Source organism: Pieris brassicae, chromosome Z (genome assembly GCF_905147105.1).
Source record: "Pieris brassicae chromosome Z, ilPieBrab1.1, whole genome shotgun sequence".
NCBI lineage: Eukaryota > Metazoa > Arthropoda > Insecta > Lepidoptera > Pieridae > Pieris > Pieris brassicae.
This window is the reverse complement of record NC_059680.1, coordinates 1895334-1910988: the sequence shown is the minus strand read 5'-3', so window position 1 is coordinate 1910988 and position 15655 is coordinate 1895334. Positions and strand designations below refer to the sequence as shown.

The following is a 15655-nucleotide window of genomic DNA, read 5'->3' as shown; positions in this document are numbered from 1 at the left end:
CATTGGTATCTACGTGAGCGAAACCATTGCATTGCTAGTAAATTCAATAAAACAGCGCATTTAATTGATATCGCCACACCCAACGCACACAACTAACAAGAAACAATAGCCCATAAAATCACGTATAATTTTTTTCCACCGCCGGAATCCCAAAACAGTTGCACGTAATCAAAATGTTAGACCTCCCGAAATTCATTTATTACCTTCAAACAGCCGTTATATAAATATACAAATTCTAACACGAACCCATAAACACTGAGCTCACTTGGCTTAGGCCCGCAAGATAAAACAAAGTTATCAAACATAATAATAATTTTTTTTTTTCAAAAATATGGTCCAAAAGTATCATTTTGGTGGTATTTTGCGTAATCTGCCACACATAGCGTACGAATTTGTTTTAAAAGGTAGAATTTTACATAGAAGTTACACACGTTATGAATGATATTCTTATAGTATTACTTTAAAGGTTGTAGTGCCTTGTAGTGTATTTATTACTTTCATAATAAGATCAGCTAATCTAACACGATATTGGCACTTACTAATTTATTTATAAAAGCTGGCCAACGCTCGGCACACCGATACAAGAATATTACAAAATTTAAAGTCACAACACTTATAGTTACGAGAAGAGAAAAATAATTAAAGGCAAAAGGAAAATCGGTTTTGGTCAAAACGTGTTCGTCTGAAAGAGGCAAATGGAATGATGGTACGAAATTCTGTAGAATAACCTTCTTGTGTCGTGCTTCCAAGGCCTCGCCTGCCTTCTTCCCTTGCTTCTTTTTCCATCCCTAGACTACTGGTTCTTTGTCCTTCTTTTTCTTTTACTCAGGCCAAATATTAGACACTGATAGTTACCCTAAGATATTTTGAGAGTTGTAGACACCTGATGCCTCCCCATCACTGTAGGTTGGCCGTCAGTCTCATGAAGCGTGTCCTGCTAACTCTTCCGCAGTCGCAATACTCGTCTACTACATAACATGTTTTCTATTACCAGCGCTATACCCTGGATTTTATTAATTATAGAAGTTGGATGCGGTCATGTTGCAACGGGTATAGACACCTTAAAGCATTTGTAACCTCACGTTATTATACTCACAATCTACAGCAGCTACGCCCCAGATATAACTGGTTATTGCAAAACATTTGGGTCATACAACCACTTTTGATTCTCTTTGTCTTTCTTAGGCTCGTTTGTCGTGTATTTTGACTGAATCGAAAAAAATGCGATAATATCAATTTATACTAGACGAGACGTGTTTTAAATGGTTTTTTTGTTGTAATGTATTTTTATTGGGAAAACTGGAGTGATACCGTTGACAGGAGGCTCAACGGGAGTGATACCGACTCCTATGGACAGTCTCAATACCAGAGGGCGGGTGCGTTGCTGGCCTTTTAAGAATCGGTACGTTTTTTGAGAGACACTAAGTCGAATTGGTTCGGAAATACCTTCCGCTTCCTTAGCCCACGCCTTACAGCTGAAATGGAGAGGCAGGCCGTATTGAGAGTTGTACAGATAAAAGATGGACCGCCGAAGCCTCCACAGACAGGAAAAAAAAGTGGAAAGACCACAAAAGCGATGGTCTGACCACATCGAAAAGGTTTCTGGAAAGAAATGGATGTAGCAAGCAAAGAACAGATCCACATGGAAAGTTCAGGAGGATGCCCTTACCCAAAACAGGTCCATACTGAACACAAATGGAAATAACAAAAACTAACACCCATTTAATTTGTAATTTTTATTGTATGGAATTAAATTGGCCCTATTATTATCATTCAGAGCAGTGGCCTCAGCGTGGTCGATCCCCGGCTGTTTGCCTATGGACTTTTTTCTGTGTGTGCATTTAACATGAAGGAAAACATCGTGAGGAAATCGGCTTTCCCGAGACCCATAAAGGCGACGGCGTGTGTCAATTACGAGGAGGCTGATGCGAGGCCTATTAGATTGACAAATCATGAAACAGATACGGAATCAAAGACCCAGGCTACATTGGCTGTAGGTATTGACTTTCTTTATATTTATTATTATTATCTCCCCCTGAGAAGTAGGTTCTACACTGATGATAACAAAGTATATTTTTTTATCTGTGGTACGCTTCGCACTTCTTTATTTAACGATGTTTTAATGAAACGCTACTCCATTGTTAATTAAGTTATAGTATTGATTTTGAATATAATTATATGATAAACTTAACATTAGAGACTTAGTTAATTAATGTAGAAATATAAATATTATATTATAATCACAAGTATTGTAAACTATCACTTATGTAACATAATATAATTTGTGTGTTATCTTTGTACTATTTAGTCACCTTAACTATTTATAGTCAGAAAAGTGTATCAATAATTCAATAAATCTGGAAGCCTTGTTGTGTGTACAAAAAATATAAAGGATTTTAAAATAAAATCGCATATAATTCTCGAAACAGAACTAAAGTATGCGTGCGACCAACCAGGCTCCAGAACAACCACTCCTTTATATGGAAATTGTATTTACAACAAACTCTCAAGCGATTAGACAATTATCACTGAATAAATTCAAAACTCTCGTTAAACGTAAATGAATCAATAAAGCTTTTTATAAATTTGACGATTATTTAAATGATCCTAATCTTTGGGATTGATTTGCTCCAGTTCAAACAATTTGTGTGACTCAAAACTTGGCGATTTAAACGAGTGGCGGCGAGTTTCTTGCCAGTTCTTCTTACCCGCTTTATGTGATTATGAGTGACAATGACGAACACACCTAAGTGAACGTGTGTAGGAAAATTCTTATATGCCTTTTGTAACGACAATACAACTTTCGTCCTGAGGAAAATAATAGGCGCTATATTCTGACCTTCGAAGTAACCTACATAACACTGTTTATTATAATGCAATAGTAACGAGAATTGCGTAAATCTACTTACCGACGTAATGGGTAGAAACTGTAGAACACTGCTCTATTGTCAATAGTTTCCGCAGCATATGGGAGTCTTTATTGGTCTTCACACCTTGGGTTACATGGCTTTCCTGCTCATAAGTTTTTGATAATATTCTATAGCCTATGTCCATCAGGTCCTGGTCTTTGTAGATATTGACATCTTCTATAACACTGTAGAATACTTAATGTCAATAGTTTCCGAAGCATGTAGGAATCTTTATTGGTCTTCACACCTTGGGTTACATAGGTTTCCTGCTCATAACTGTATGATAATATTCTATAGACTATGTAAATCAGGGATAATATAGGATTCTAATATATATATATTAGATAACTCTATTATAAGATCAATTTTGGTTTAGTGGCTTCATAGTGCCCTCATCCCCGAAGTCGTAGGTTCTATCCCCGGCTGTGTACCAATTGACTGTTAATGCGCATTTAATACTCGCTCGTACAAAGCAAAACATCGTGAGGAAGTCTTGCTTTAGACCTATAAAGACGGTTCTGTCAGGCACAGGAGGCTGATCTACTTGCCTATTACACTAACAAATGATTTTTATATTATTATCAGGGATAATACAGGATTTTCATGTTGAAAGAATTTATCAAATATTAAGTGGTTTTGAAGAAACAAATGGTATAGTGTAGATGAATGTTAATTAATAAAAGCAAGGTCTAAAACTAAGTGTTCACAAGGGCGTAGTTGAATTGGCAAATCACACAATCAAATTTTTAATTAAAAGGAAATTGCTTTGTGATTGTATAGAAAAAATAATCGAAAATTTGCATAATTAGTTTCTGAGCCACCTCTATGTGGAACGAGAAATCAATTTTAAAAGGCCATGCGTTCAGTGTTCATGGGCGGCAGGTATTTCCGAACTAATTCAACTCTGGGTCCTTCACTCTTTGAAGGTATTCGGAATAGCTATTCTTAAAAGGCCGACAACGCACTCGTGAGCCTTCTGGCATCAAGTGTCCACGGTCACTAGCTATTTTCGAACCAATTCGACTTAGGGTCTTTAGGTCCGTAAAGGGCGTATCAATTCTGCAATGGCTGGCAACGCCCAAGCCCTCTGGCATTGAGAGTCTTTGGGTCCTTCAAAGGGAGAACCAATGCCTACAAGGCCGGTAATTCACTCGGTTCTGGCATTTAAAGTGTCCACGGGCGACAGGTATTTCGGAACCAATTTGACTTGGGTTTTTCAAAAAGAGTACCTATTCTTAAAAGGCCGGCAAAGCACTTGCAAGCTTTATCTTTGTGACTGTCCAATGTCCATGGCGTCCATGGTATTTCCGAGTCAATTTGAGTTAGGTATTTCGCTATTATATATCACTGAACATCAGATGAGCCTGCCTCCTGCCCGTATTAAGTACTTCTCGTATTTATTAATGAATGTTAAATTTGACTCAAACATACTCTAATACGACCTTCAATTGTGCTAGATCTAATTATAATGCCATTTGTACAAATTGCGTAATTCGTGTGGGACTAGCAGTTTTAAATTTATTATATGTAAACTGTTACAAAGAAATAAAGTTTTATATTTTTTGACGGGACAGGAGGCAAATAGGGAATGGTATATCTTGTGTATGTTACGCAAGCTGCACTAGATAACCAAATATATGAGACCTCTATCAAATATTATCGTTGAAATTACGAGAATTAATAAATTACCACTGTAGTCTATTTCGTGTGATAATCGGCTCCAATGTCGTAATGAGATTCGTGAGAACAACGCGACTGGATCTAGATTTCAAGTTTCGACATATGTTCATGGTCTATATGTTTAGCTGTTAATGAGTATTATATTATGGGATAAAATCCAAGGATTTTTTGTCTTCTTTCCGATTGAACAATTAAACAAAAGTATATAAATGAAATATATTTAATTTGTTACGAGGTGGCAGGGAGTGGTCACGCCGCAGACTAGTAAACGCCTTTATTCGGCTTGTCTAATTTGTCTGTCCAGAGTGTAGTCGCTAGAGTAATATGCTCGGGGGGGGGGGGGGGAATTGGGGAGAATGGGAATTAGGGAGGGAATGGGAAACCCGCTCCGAGTTCTTTAAGATCGCCATGGTGAAACCCTAACAGTATGATGATGATGTTGCATTCTCTTTGCTCCCTACCGGATTGGCAAGTCACCGTCTGCCAATACCATAGTTCCGCATCCCAGTCCACCAAACCCCCCACAACGATAGATCTAGGCCTGTATCCACACAGTCTAGAAACTGTTTCAGAGTGTTGGACCTGATGGCCCGCACTGCCTTCGGCAATGACCCAAAGATTCCTAAATGAGATAATAATAATAAAGCCCGTTTATTTTCATTCTTTACAATTAACAATATACAGTTTTAAATTTGTATTTTACTTCTTGCTACTCGTTATACTCACTTCCTACTCCTTCACGGGTTCTCCTCCAGCTTTATCTGTGGTTTGCTTTCTTCATTAGCTTCCTGCTAACGCTTTTATATCTTTTATCCAAATTTTTCTGGGATGCCTTTTTTTCCTTCCCCTTGGTCCTTTCCATATAGTCTTTAAATTCTTCTATTTGTGCATCAATCATAACTAAATTACGAAAGAGTTAAATCACTGTTTCGAAGTGTTGAAGATTGGGGATAGTAGGGATATCTTTGTCTAAATTACTCGGAAAGGCGATTCAGTAAAGGAGTTCTACTCTATTGTGGGACGTAATACTAATCAATCAAATCAAAGTTTATTTCCAATTTTTACAAATGTAAAATTAGATTATAATAGTAGTAGGCTTGGATTTGCTGTCAGTGCCAGTGATCGGAACCCTTCACGGGTCCTCCAGCTTCTTCCAAATATTTCTATCCATGACTTTCTTTCTCCATTCGTTTCCTGCTGAAGCTTTTATTTCATCTGTCCATCTTTTTAGGGCACCCTATTCACCTTCTTCCCCTTAGTTCTTTTCCATATACTTGTTTCTGTGCTCTCTAATCTGTACATCTTGCTGACTAATGACATTCTGGGACATAATATAGGTTTATATTATAATTGTTATTCAAACATTGATATTGTAATAAAATGCGTATTCACCTTCAAATCGAAATTTTAATTGTCTGTGAAATGCGTGTTTTACAATTCGTTAAGGTAACTATTGTTAAATCGTTAATTTACCTTTTTTGTTTTATACAAGTGAAATGCATCATTTTTGTAAATATATGATATTAGTATAAGTTCGTAGGCTAACATAGAAAGCCCCAGTAGAGCGGGATCAACCCTGGAGCCTCTGTAACGTGGCCTTGTAGAAACTTCACTGATCCTGGTGAGGTTTGAGTCCCACATACCACTGCAACTTTCGGGAGTATAGGATGCGGAAATGCATTACCAACTCAAAAAAAGGCTAGCATAGATTTTTTTTTTAATTTGATTTTATTATTCAAACACCTTCGAGAGCGATGCAACGATAGCCGTCATACAATTTTTCGATACCATTTATAAGTACTATTTGTCAAAGCATGCCTCAAAGCATGCTTCAGTATTGGCGATTTCCTCTCCATCAGCGCTATCTCTTTTATAATTATAAACATCGTTATTGACTTTAGATAATTCTATCATTTACATCTGCTCCATTTGGACGCCTTGCATTCTACAACACAGTTCTCTTAAGGCACTTTCCAGCACAGCAATTCCAGTCAATTCTGACACGACTTACTTCATGAAAATAGCGTTCCATTCCCTGAAAGATGGGCAACTAGCTAGCCGGCGTTGCAAGTGTCCATGGTCGGTTGTCACTTTCTTCAAAGTGACCCTGTGGCTCCGCATGACCCCGCCTGCGCATTTGCCTCCTGTCTCTTAACCGTACACTATTTTTAGAGAGATTATATCGAAAGAAAATTATATATCATAGTATATTCAATATCGCTACTGTGCGAACTCTGCGAACATATAAAGTATGTAATGTCGATAGTGTCAGAGATAGCGTAAGCGACACGTCTTTGTTACCGGGGAACTGTGCAACAGTGATAATTTAGGATTTTAATGGTGAAATGTTTTTTCTCGTTCAGTACTTTTGGAGCGATCCCAACGAAATATTATTGTGTCTCAAAATTCCACCCGACACGATGGACGCTTTTCACGACACTTCTTGCGTACCAACACTATACACATCAGCTGCTTTAAGAGAAAAGCGTTAACTTTATGGGACAGCTGACACTTCCCCCTCATAGACCACGGAATCGAAGCTGAAAATCAGCGGAAATTAACACATATTACACCTATAACTATTTCGTATATGAATCAATTATAAGGAAACAGTACTTCCGTGTTTATTGAGGGTCAAATACACGGAATAATTTTGACCTTGAGAGATTGTGATTGGTGTTTGTATTATATCAAAAACACTTTTATGATGAATATCGGTCATGAATGAAAAAGATTTCTTAATACGCGTTGGTGTAAATAATAAATTTAACGATTATTCTATGTGTAACCGATAATTTTAAAGTGTCTGTGTAGTAAAAATAATAATAATATTTCACCTTAATCTTCGGTTTTGCTGATATTTTGTTTGTTTAACAATAAGCAATAAATTACTAGTATATTATTGTAACATTTATGTTAACAAAAAAAAATCTATATTACAGAAAAGATTGCTATTAACATATACTAAATATATCGCATTATATATGACGTTATCACGTACTGCAATAAATAAATAAATGTTATCAAAGTTTTCTCTATATATTTTTAATTAAAAAGGTTTTTGAAACAAACTTTCGATGGATACTATATGGTTTATATGTGTTAAAGAATATATTAATAAATAATATTTTACATAGACAAAATAATCGAATGTATGATGTCTAAGGGGTAGACAACTTTTTATTTTGATAGCAACATAAATTACCTAACACTTAAGTTATTTTTAGCCTATCAGGAATTTAGGGTTCTAACGGTGAAAGAATTTTTCAAAACAGTTCAGTTTTTGAGACTATTCAATGCAAACAATTAAATCTTTAGTTTTTATAATATCGGTGTAACTATTTCTCAAATCTAGCAATGATGACCTTAGCTTCAGCGTGCGACTCTCATCCCTGAGGTCGTGGGAACGTCTATGCACCAATTAACTGTACGCACTTGTTACTGTGAAGACATCGTGAGGAAACTGTTGTTTTAAAAACAGTGGCGCTACAAAGTAAATCTGGGTAACTGATTCATGAGGCAAGTTGGTGATCAGCCTTTGTCTGATTGGGTTTTATGGCATTACAGGGTTGTCCCTTGTACGAGCAGGTGTCAAATGAGCATTGAGTCCATTAGTCCACAGCCGCAGCTCGGACCTACGACATTAGGGTTGAGAGTCGTTTGCAACTTTGAGTCGGAGTCGGTCCCATTCCTTCGTTGTGCGTAAAGACCTAGCTAATTAAGTGAGCCTACCTCCGTCCAGACGCTCAAAAGCCTACCTCGAGCGATTTCTGCAGCCTTAGCCATGCATTCCAGGACTATGTGAGTAACTGATTCCTCTGCGCTGAAACAGCACAAGGGAATGTCTCTCGCGCCAAGGACGATGATGTTTACTAAAAAGACAGTGATCCGTAATTGTGCCAATCATTATTTTTTGACATACTTCTGTATGATTTCGTGTGTACTCAGTTTCCGCACTTAGACGCCCACTTGGTCTAAGTGCTGGGTTTTACAGCCAGTCTAGCTCCATGTAGAAGTTCAGATGTTTCTTAGGCACTTCGCTTCACGGAGCAACCTCACTGCTTCGAGGATTTCTGAACTTTACAAAGCCATTCCAGGAGCATTCCAAAGCCTACGTGGTTTACTGATCACGCTGAAACAGCCTCTGCACGAGGGACTGTCTATTATTTGTTGATAAAATATGTTTTTCATCATCAACAAATATCCCACTGAAGTATTTCCGAACCAATTCGACTGAGGGTCCTTCAAGAAAAGAGCAAACCAATTCTAAGTCGAATTGGTTCGGAAATACCTATCATCCATGGACACTCTCAAAGTCTCAATTGGTAAGCTCTTTGAAGTGGCATTGGTTCAGAAATAAATGTACGATTATTTTACACCATAACGCTTGTCCCAATAACACCTTTCCCTCTTCTGTCTTTGCCCTTCAAAACAGTCACAAATATGTGTCTTTATTTCCTATGTATCAAGGTGACCGGATTTGGACAATTTGAATTCTTAGATATATACGGCAACAACTGGCGGATATCCGTTAGTATTGCATATTTAACGACAGCATATAATTCAAGATAAATCCAACGTGATTGTACAATGGGCTTTTGACATTCGCTCGTAAGAAGGAAGTACCACCGGCTTTAGACTAAATCAGACAAAGGCTAATCACCGGCTTGCCTCATGAAACAGATACATAAGAGGCCCAGACCTAAAAGGTTGTAGCGCCATTATTGTTTTACTTTATTTGTATTATTATTTTTCATAGTCACTAATAAATCTAAAATGATTTTGGTTTATCAAATAGTCTATTGTATTGCGCATTACATAACAATGTTATATATGAATTAATATAGATCTATGCGTCACGCCTTGCGCCATTCACTTGTCCTGCCCAGCTAGTGGTTTAAATCATACGCGGAAGCGGCAATTCATTTAAAATAGGATACGACACAATTACAAATATATTGTCTTCGTCCAATCCATACCAATATCCAAAAGTTAGATTAGTTTATTAGCTCTCAAACATCACACATTTTAAACACACACAATATGGACAATCGCTTATACAAATATGTACACTAAATACCATGAGAACTTTACAAGCGAGTCACCACTAGAATCCTAAATCCCTGATGACAATATGTTATAAATGGTGTAACCCGAGGTGTGAACCAATAAAGAGCTATATGCTGCGGAAACTATTGACAATAGAGTAATGTTTTAGTTTTATAGAAGACGTCAATATCTACAAAGACCAAGACTATAGAATATTATCATAAAATTATGAGCAGGAAAATCATGTATCCCAAGGTGTGAACACCAATACAAATCCCTATATACTATCATCAATATCTACATATGTCTAACAAAATGTTTATGCATTTAAACAGTTATTTACCGCAAAGCTTTAGGCTTACTGAATTAATTGAAACGCAGAGCACAGTAATACAATCGCTGATATCAAATCGCTTCCGCTGCAGTTTACAACTTAAATCGCCTTTCACTTACATTCCTTAATTCACGGTCAGCGCAATGTTAACGTGGCGGGGCAAACGCGTTTGGTAATATGGACTTTATTTCACTGTAATTAAATAAATAAAATGTTCCTAGTTCCGCATCAACTTGTGGATTAATTTTGGTTGAACGCTTTTTTGACCTTTAGCTTTAATATGGAGTGTTTAACCACGCCCTTGAATTGGGTTAATTGGACCTTGCTTTTTGAAGTTATACTTCTTTTGGCGCGTTAGGGAACAATTATGAGAGTAACCGTCACAGAAAACCGACACTCGCACACCGTCACAAAAAACCGACACCCGCACACCGTCACGACAAACCGACACCCTGAAGTTAGCTTGGTCAACATTTTAAAATAAAAAACTCAATTTCTTTATTTACGTAGAAATATTTTTTTTATATTTAAATAATCTTTATTTAAGTAGATAATGCGTAAAAAAACTTTCAATACGTATCGATATCAATATATTTTGTACGATATCTTGTTACGCCAAAAAAGTGTAGCTCCTAACGCGTGCAGTGTTGGCCTAGTGGCTTTAGCGTGTGACTCTCATCGCTGAGGTCGGCAGCCAGGTGCACCAATAGTCTTTTAATGCGCATTTAACATTCGCTCGTACGAAGGAAAATATCGTGAGCAAACCTGAGGCTTGCCTTAGAGCCAAGTGAACGGTGAGTTGAGCACAGAAGGCTTATCTTACTTCTCTATTAGATTGACACATACAGAAATCTGAGGCCCAGATCTATGAGGTTGTGGCGCCACAGATTTTTTTTTAGTAAAGATAATTTTGGTTCACGTTTTTTTTTCTATATGGAGCGTTTCACCACGCCCTATATTTGGGTAAAAATTAAGGTTGCGTTTTCACAGTTACCAAAATTATGAAAAAGAAATCCTTCTGAATTTTACATCTTGGTAACGGCGCTGTATGTTTCGTATATATAAATCACAAAATATGTTGCTATGCCCAAACTCGAAGTATTTTTTTATTCCTTAAACTCTGAGGAAGGTTTTTATGGAGAATTGGACAAACTTTAGTTTTTATTCCGACTCTATAGGGTAGCATAGCAATACCTATATGTTGATATATAAAGGTACGTTAAAAAAATCATATTAAGGCGAAATGAATTTAGTAATAAAGATAATAACTTTTTTTTGATATCCGAGGTAGAAATGCATTTGCGCATCCCCTACACCTAAAAGCAGGGGTATATGGTACTCGACCCACACCGGAATCTGGTATTCAGGGACTGGGTGAGCAATACCCACTAAAACCATCACCATCACTTAACATCAGGTGAGCCTCCGGCCCGTTTGCCCCCTATTTTATAAAAAAAACAGGAGGTAGAAGATGGTACATCTTCTCCTCTTTCTCTTTCTGCTATCATCTTCTGTAGAATCACTTGCTCACAGAAGCACTGCATTCCATACCTTGAACAAAGATTCTCTGCTCATGTGGTGCATGAAGTGCGTAAGAGTGTGAAGAAGAGAAATTAGATCAAACCGTGCAATTGTATAAGTTCCCACGATTATAAAAGGTTATATGATTCAACCCACGACAGCCTGTCTCTAGTGTCGCGTGAGATCAATTTTGTCACCATATTTTGGTCATGAATAAAGTTTTCTTATTATTGAATTATTATCGCTGCAAGGTTTCTTAAATTACTCGGTGAAATGTCTCCAAGGAGTTGCTGAGTCCATAGAGTCATTTTTCATTTCATCATACGTTTTATTGCCGCCACAATTTGATAACAGGACCTATAAACGATCAGCATAAATGTAATTTTTCTAATAAATATTTCTTCTGTGTTCCCTCTGGGTCAAAGCTCATGTCTGATTAATCAAGGTCAACGATATAGTGAGATCTGACGCGAATAATTCCACCACCAATTTTTTCCTGCGCTTTTACGAGTCTTTGACTTGATAAGTTCATCGTTGTCCACGCGATCTTTTGCCTTCGGTGTTGCCAATCACGAGGTGCTTCTCTAGGTTCGTGTCGCCAATTGTGTGACCAAAGTTCGATTGATTCGAACATTCGACATTGATGCCATGTCGGCGTATAGTTGATAAATGCGTTTTAGTATAGGTAAGCATCGACGCGTTGGTTTAACAGTACCTGTTAGTGAAGAGGTGTTACAGAAAAATCTGATATGCCAAAATTTACATTGAGCAGTTGGCCCTTCAGACCAACAGCGAGATTCCATAATAAAATACAGGCCTTCATATTGACCGCCTCACTACGGCCAAGCCCAGGACAGAGTCGCAGCTGACAACACTGTACTGGTCGGGGAAAACGGCCAATTTCCGGCAGAGCTCGCCGAAACAACCCGAGCTGAGCCATCTAGACCCTTCAAGCCAACAGCAAGAATCCATTGAAAAAGCTACAGGCCTTCAGATTGACCATACTATGATGGGCTAAGCCGAGGTCTGAGTTTCGCATTAAAAAATAACAGTAAAATAATTTCGACGATTACTTTGTTAGTGTTAATTTTGTAATAATGTTAAAATTATTTACAATTATAATTAACTTTTGTTTTATCTAAATTGTTGAAATCGCCACTAGGTCGAGTCTCACAATTGTTACGTAATCTGTGAACCTCTCTTAATTATCATAATTCATAGTTAATATTTATTCAACACCAAATATTATAATTACTTTATAAAAATATAACAAAATCTTTAAAAGGTCTAATAACAATATTCTATTGTTCCTATAATGATAACCAGTGGGTCTAACCTTTTAGGTCTGGGCCTCTTTTGTATCTGTCTCCTGAGGCAAGTCGGTGATCAGTCTTTGCCTGATCGTGTCTAATGTCGGTGTTACGATGTTCTCTGTTTCATGATTTGTCAATCTAATAGTCAAGTAGGTAAATACTGACACACACTCCGACGACCTAGGTCTAAGGCAAGCCGGTTTCCTTACGACGTTTTCGTTGGAGCGAGTGTTAAATTCGCTTTATAATTCGTTCGTTCGAAAAAAATTGTTTTGTTATTAAATAATATTGCAATCGAAATAATAACTTAAAAAACACAAGTTTCGAGTTATTAACCTAACATTAGTTAATTTACATATACATTAATAATTAGAAGAGCAAATATTAACAACCATCTTACACTTGTAGCCAATGAAGTAAAACGTCAGTTTAGTATTAACGAGTACTTTAGTTTTTTATACACTCGTGTGTGTAACATTCTTATTTTTGAGATACAGTATTATCGCTTATATTCGTGATAAACAGAAGTGACACATAGTTTTAGGAACCCATAAATTACAGTTTTTTGTTAGTCCAGCATCAACCTCCCAAATTTTATTTTTTTAACATTTAAAGACAGGTGACACTTAGCTTCAAACAGTGTTTCATTTATTTCCAACAAGCACCACCGAACGCAGTTCTTTTACCGTAAATCGTGAGGCAACGAACAGTCGGTTCAATTCCTCCTTAAGGGATCTTTTGTCTTATTATTATACTTTTATTAGGTAATTAGCTTACCTAACATGTTATAGTGACTATATCAATATTTTAAAAAATTGAAATAAATATCATCAGGCTTTTAATTTTATCCACAACGAAGTTATAGAGTCTCGAAAATTCCATTAACTGCTTCGTAAAAAGCAAGGTCGTGCCGCTTTATTGCTCGACTTGGCTGGCTCAGTGCCGTGCCCAGGTGATGTAAGCACGGAACAAGAAGACATAGCATTCTGTAATCTGTGTATATCGTTACTAGCTGTACCCGCTTTAATCCTGACGTAACACGGTGTTGGCCTAAAGCTTTCGGTAAATAGACATTTAAATTCTGAAATTGTGAGACATATATAGATATTGATGTCTTCTATAACACTGTAGTACACTGCGCTATTGTCAATAGTTTCCGCAGCATATAGAAATCTTTATTGGTCTTCACATCTTAACACTATCGTAATTATTAGTCTATATTCATCAGGGATGTAGGATTCTAATGTTGAAAGAATTTATTTGAAATGCAAACAAACTTTCCTATTTATAATGTTAGTGTGGATATCGAAAAAGTAACAAATAGCACATGAGCCATATAGAACTGCTACCCTGGTATACTGGTATAGGCCTGGAGGTCTGACAATATCCCTTATATTCATTTTATGATTAACTTTCTCTTACAGAAGAGCAAAATGAGCAGAAAAAACGTCAGCGTCCAAGAGACATGTCCTTGGCGGAGCCACCACACACCATGGAGATAGCCCAGATTCTCATGTCGCTGCTGCACGCCTGGGGACTGGATCCAGACCTCGATAGAGTCTGCGAATCAAAACTTGGACTGCTGAGGCCCATGGTAAGTTTTTTGGAGACTTATTGACACTGGCCGAGATGGATGGTAGGGGTCTCTTACGTCAAAAGACAGCGTGACGAAGCTGCTTAGTCATGGAAATTTTCAGCAAAAGGTGGTTCGCAAATGTGCAGGCAATCATTACTATGCTCTGATGTGTGGGATGGTGGACACCACGGACGGTTCTTTGCATCATCCGAAGTTCTGGCTCACCATCTTTATCTCCACCATTTTGGCAACCATCTATCTCCATCTTCAGAGCACCATCGACCTTATATTTTATTCATACAAAAATCGCATCATGAATGGTCCATTCGTTGAGCAGCTGGCCAAACCCTTTGGGCCAGAAGAAAAACAATGCGTATTTGACCCCACCCGGGTTCCTGGTTCAGTGGTTAGTATGCGACTATAGGCCGTTTGTTTGATATTTCTTCAGCTCCACTTTTGAATAGACAGTTTAGTGAATACAACTTGAGTACTTACTCTGATTTTGACATCAACATTTCAGGTGCCGGTATGTTTCGGTGTAGTCTCCCGTCATGGACACATGGCTGTTCAGCTACCAAGTTGTCTTGGAGCCTGGATTGACTCCTGTGCTCATATGCCAGTGGACCATATGCTGTTGAGTTCAAACCTTCCGCCGGAGCTGGTTGCGCAGGAGAAGTTGACTAGGTAGAAGAAACTTAATTATGATAGAATATATTAAAACATTGTATCTGTTGCAAGATGATTTTTCTTTTTTTATATATAACAGGAGGCATACGCGTAGGAGGTTCATCTCATGTTCAATGATACCGCCGCCCATGGACACTCAAACTGCCATAAGGCATGCAAGTCCGTTGCCAGCCTTTTAGGAATTGGTGTCCTCTTTTTCTGAAGGAGAATAAGTCGTGTGTTGGCAGCTGGTTCTACAAAGTAGTGGTGCCCAGCAAAAACTACCTTAAACCTCAGTTGTGGAGCGACGGACGTCGAGGTGATGCGGTTGGGATTTCATATGCCTCGACTTCCAATTATGAAACTCAGCTGCAGGTGTTAATCCGAACAACTCCTCTGAACACTCCATGGTTAATGCGGTAGATTGTTATTAAAGATATTCTCCCATTAACATTTTCTTGAAAGATGATTCAGATGTACTGTCTCATTAATACAGTGTTAACAAAAAATCTTTAGATTATTTACGCCTGGATTTTCTGGAGGAACCTGCTTTTACCAGTAAGACTACCTTACTCCTTATTTTCTCCTGTTTTGTGGTTTTCTTAGT

The 15655-nt window shown here is 37.6% G+C and overlaps 1 protein-coding gene across 4 annotated transcripts in view; it reads left to right on the top strand.

The window, feature by feature from the left end:
• The window catches only part of LOC123719014 (WD repeat-containing protein 7-like), a 135169-nt gene that overhangs the window by 109953 nt on the left and 9561 nt on the right, over positions 1-15655 (top strand). For all 4 annotated transcript variants that reach the window (XM_045676107.1, XM_045676110.1, XM_045676108.1 and 1 more), the window contains 2 exons: positions 14231-14400; positions 14903-15066. In XM_045676107.1, the coding sequence (XP_045532063.1) occupies positions 14231-14400; positions 14903-15066 (334 nt within the window). The remainder of the gene's footprint in view (positions 1-14230; positions 14401-14902; positions 15067-15655) is intronic.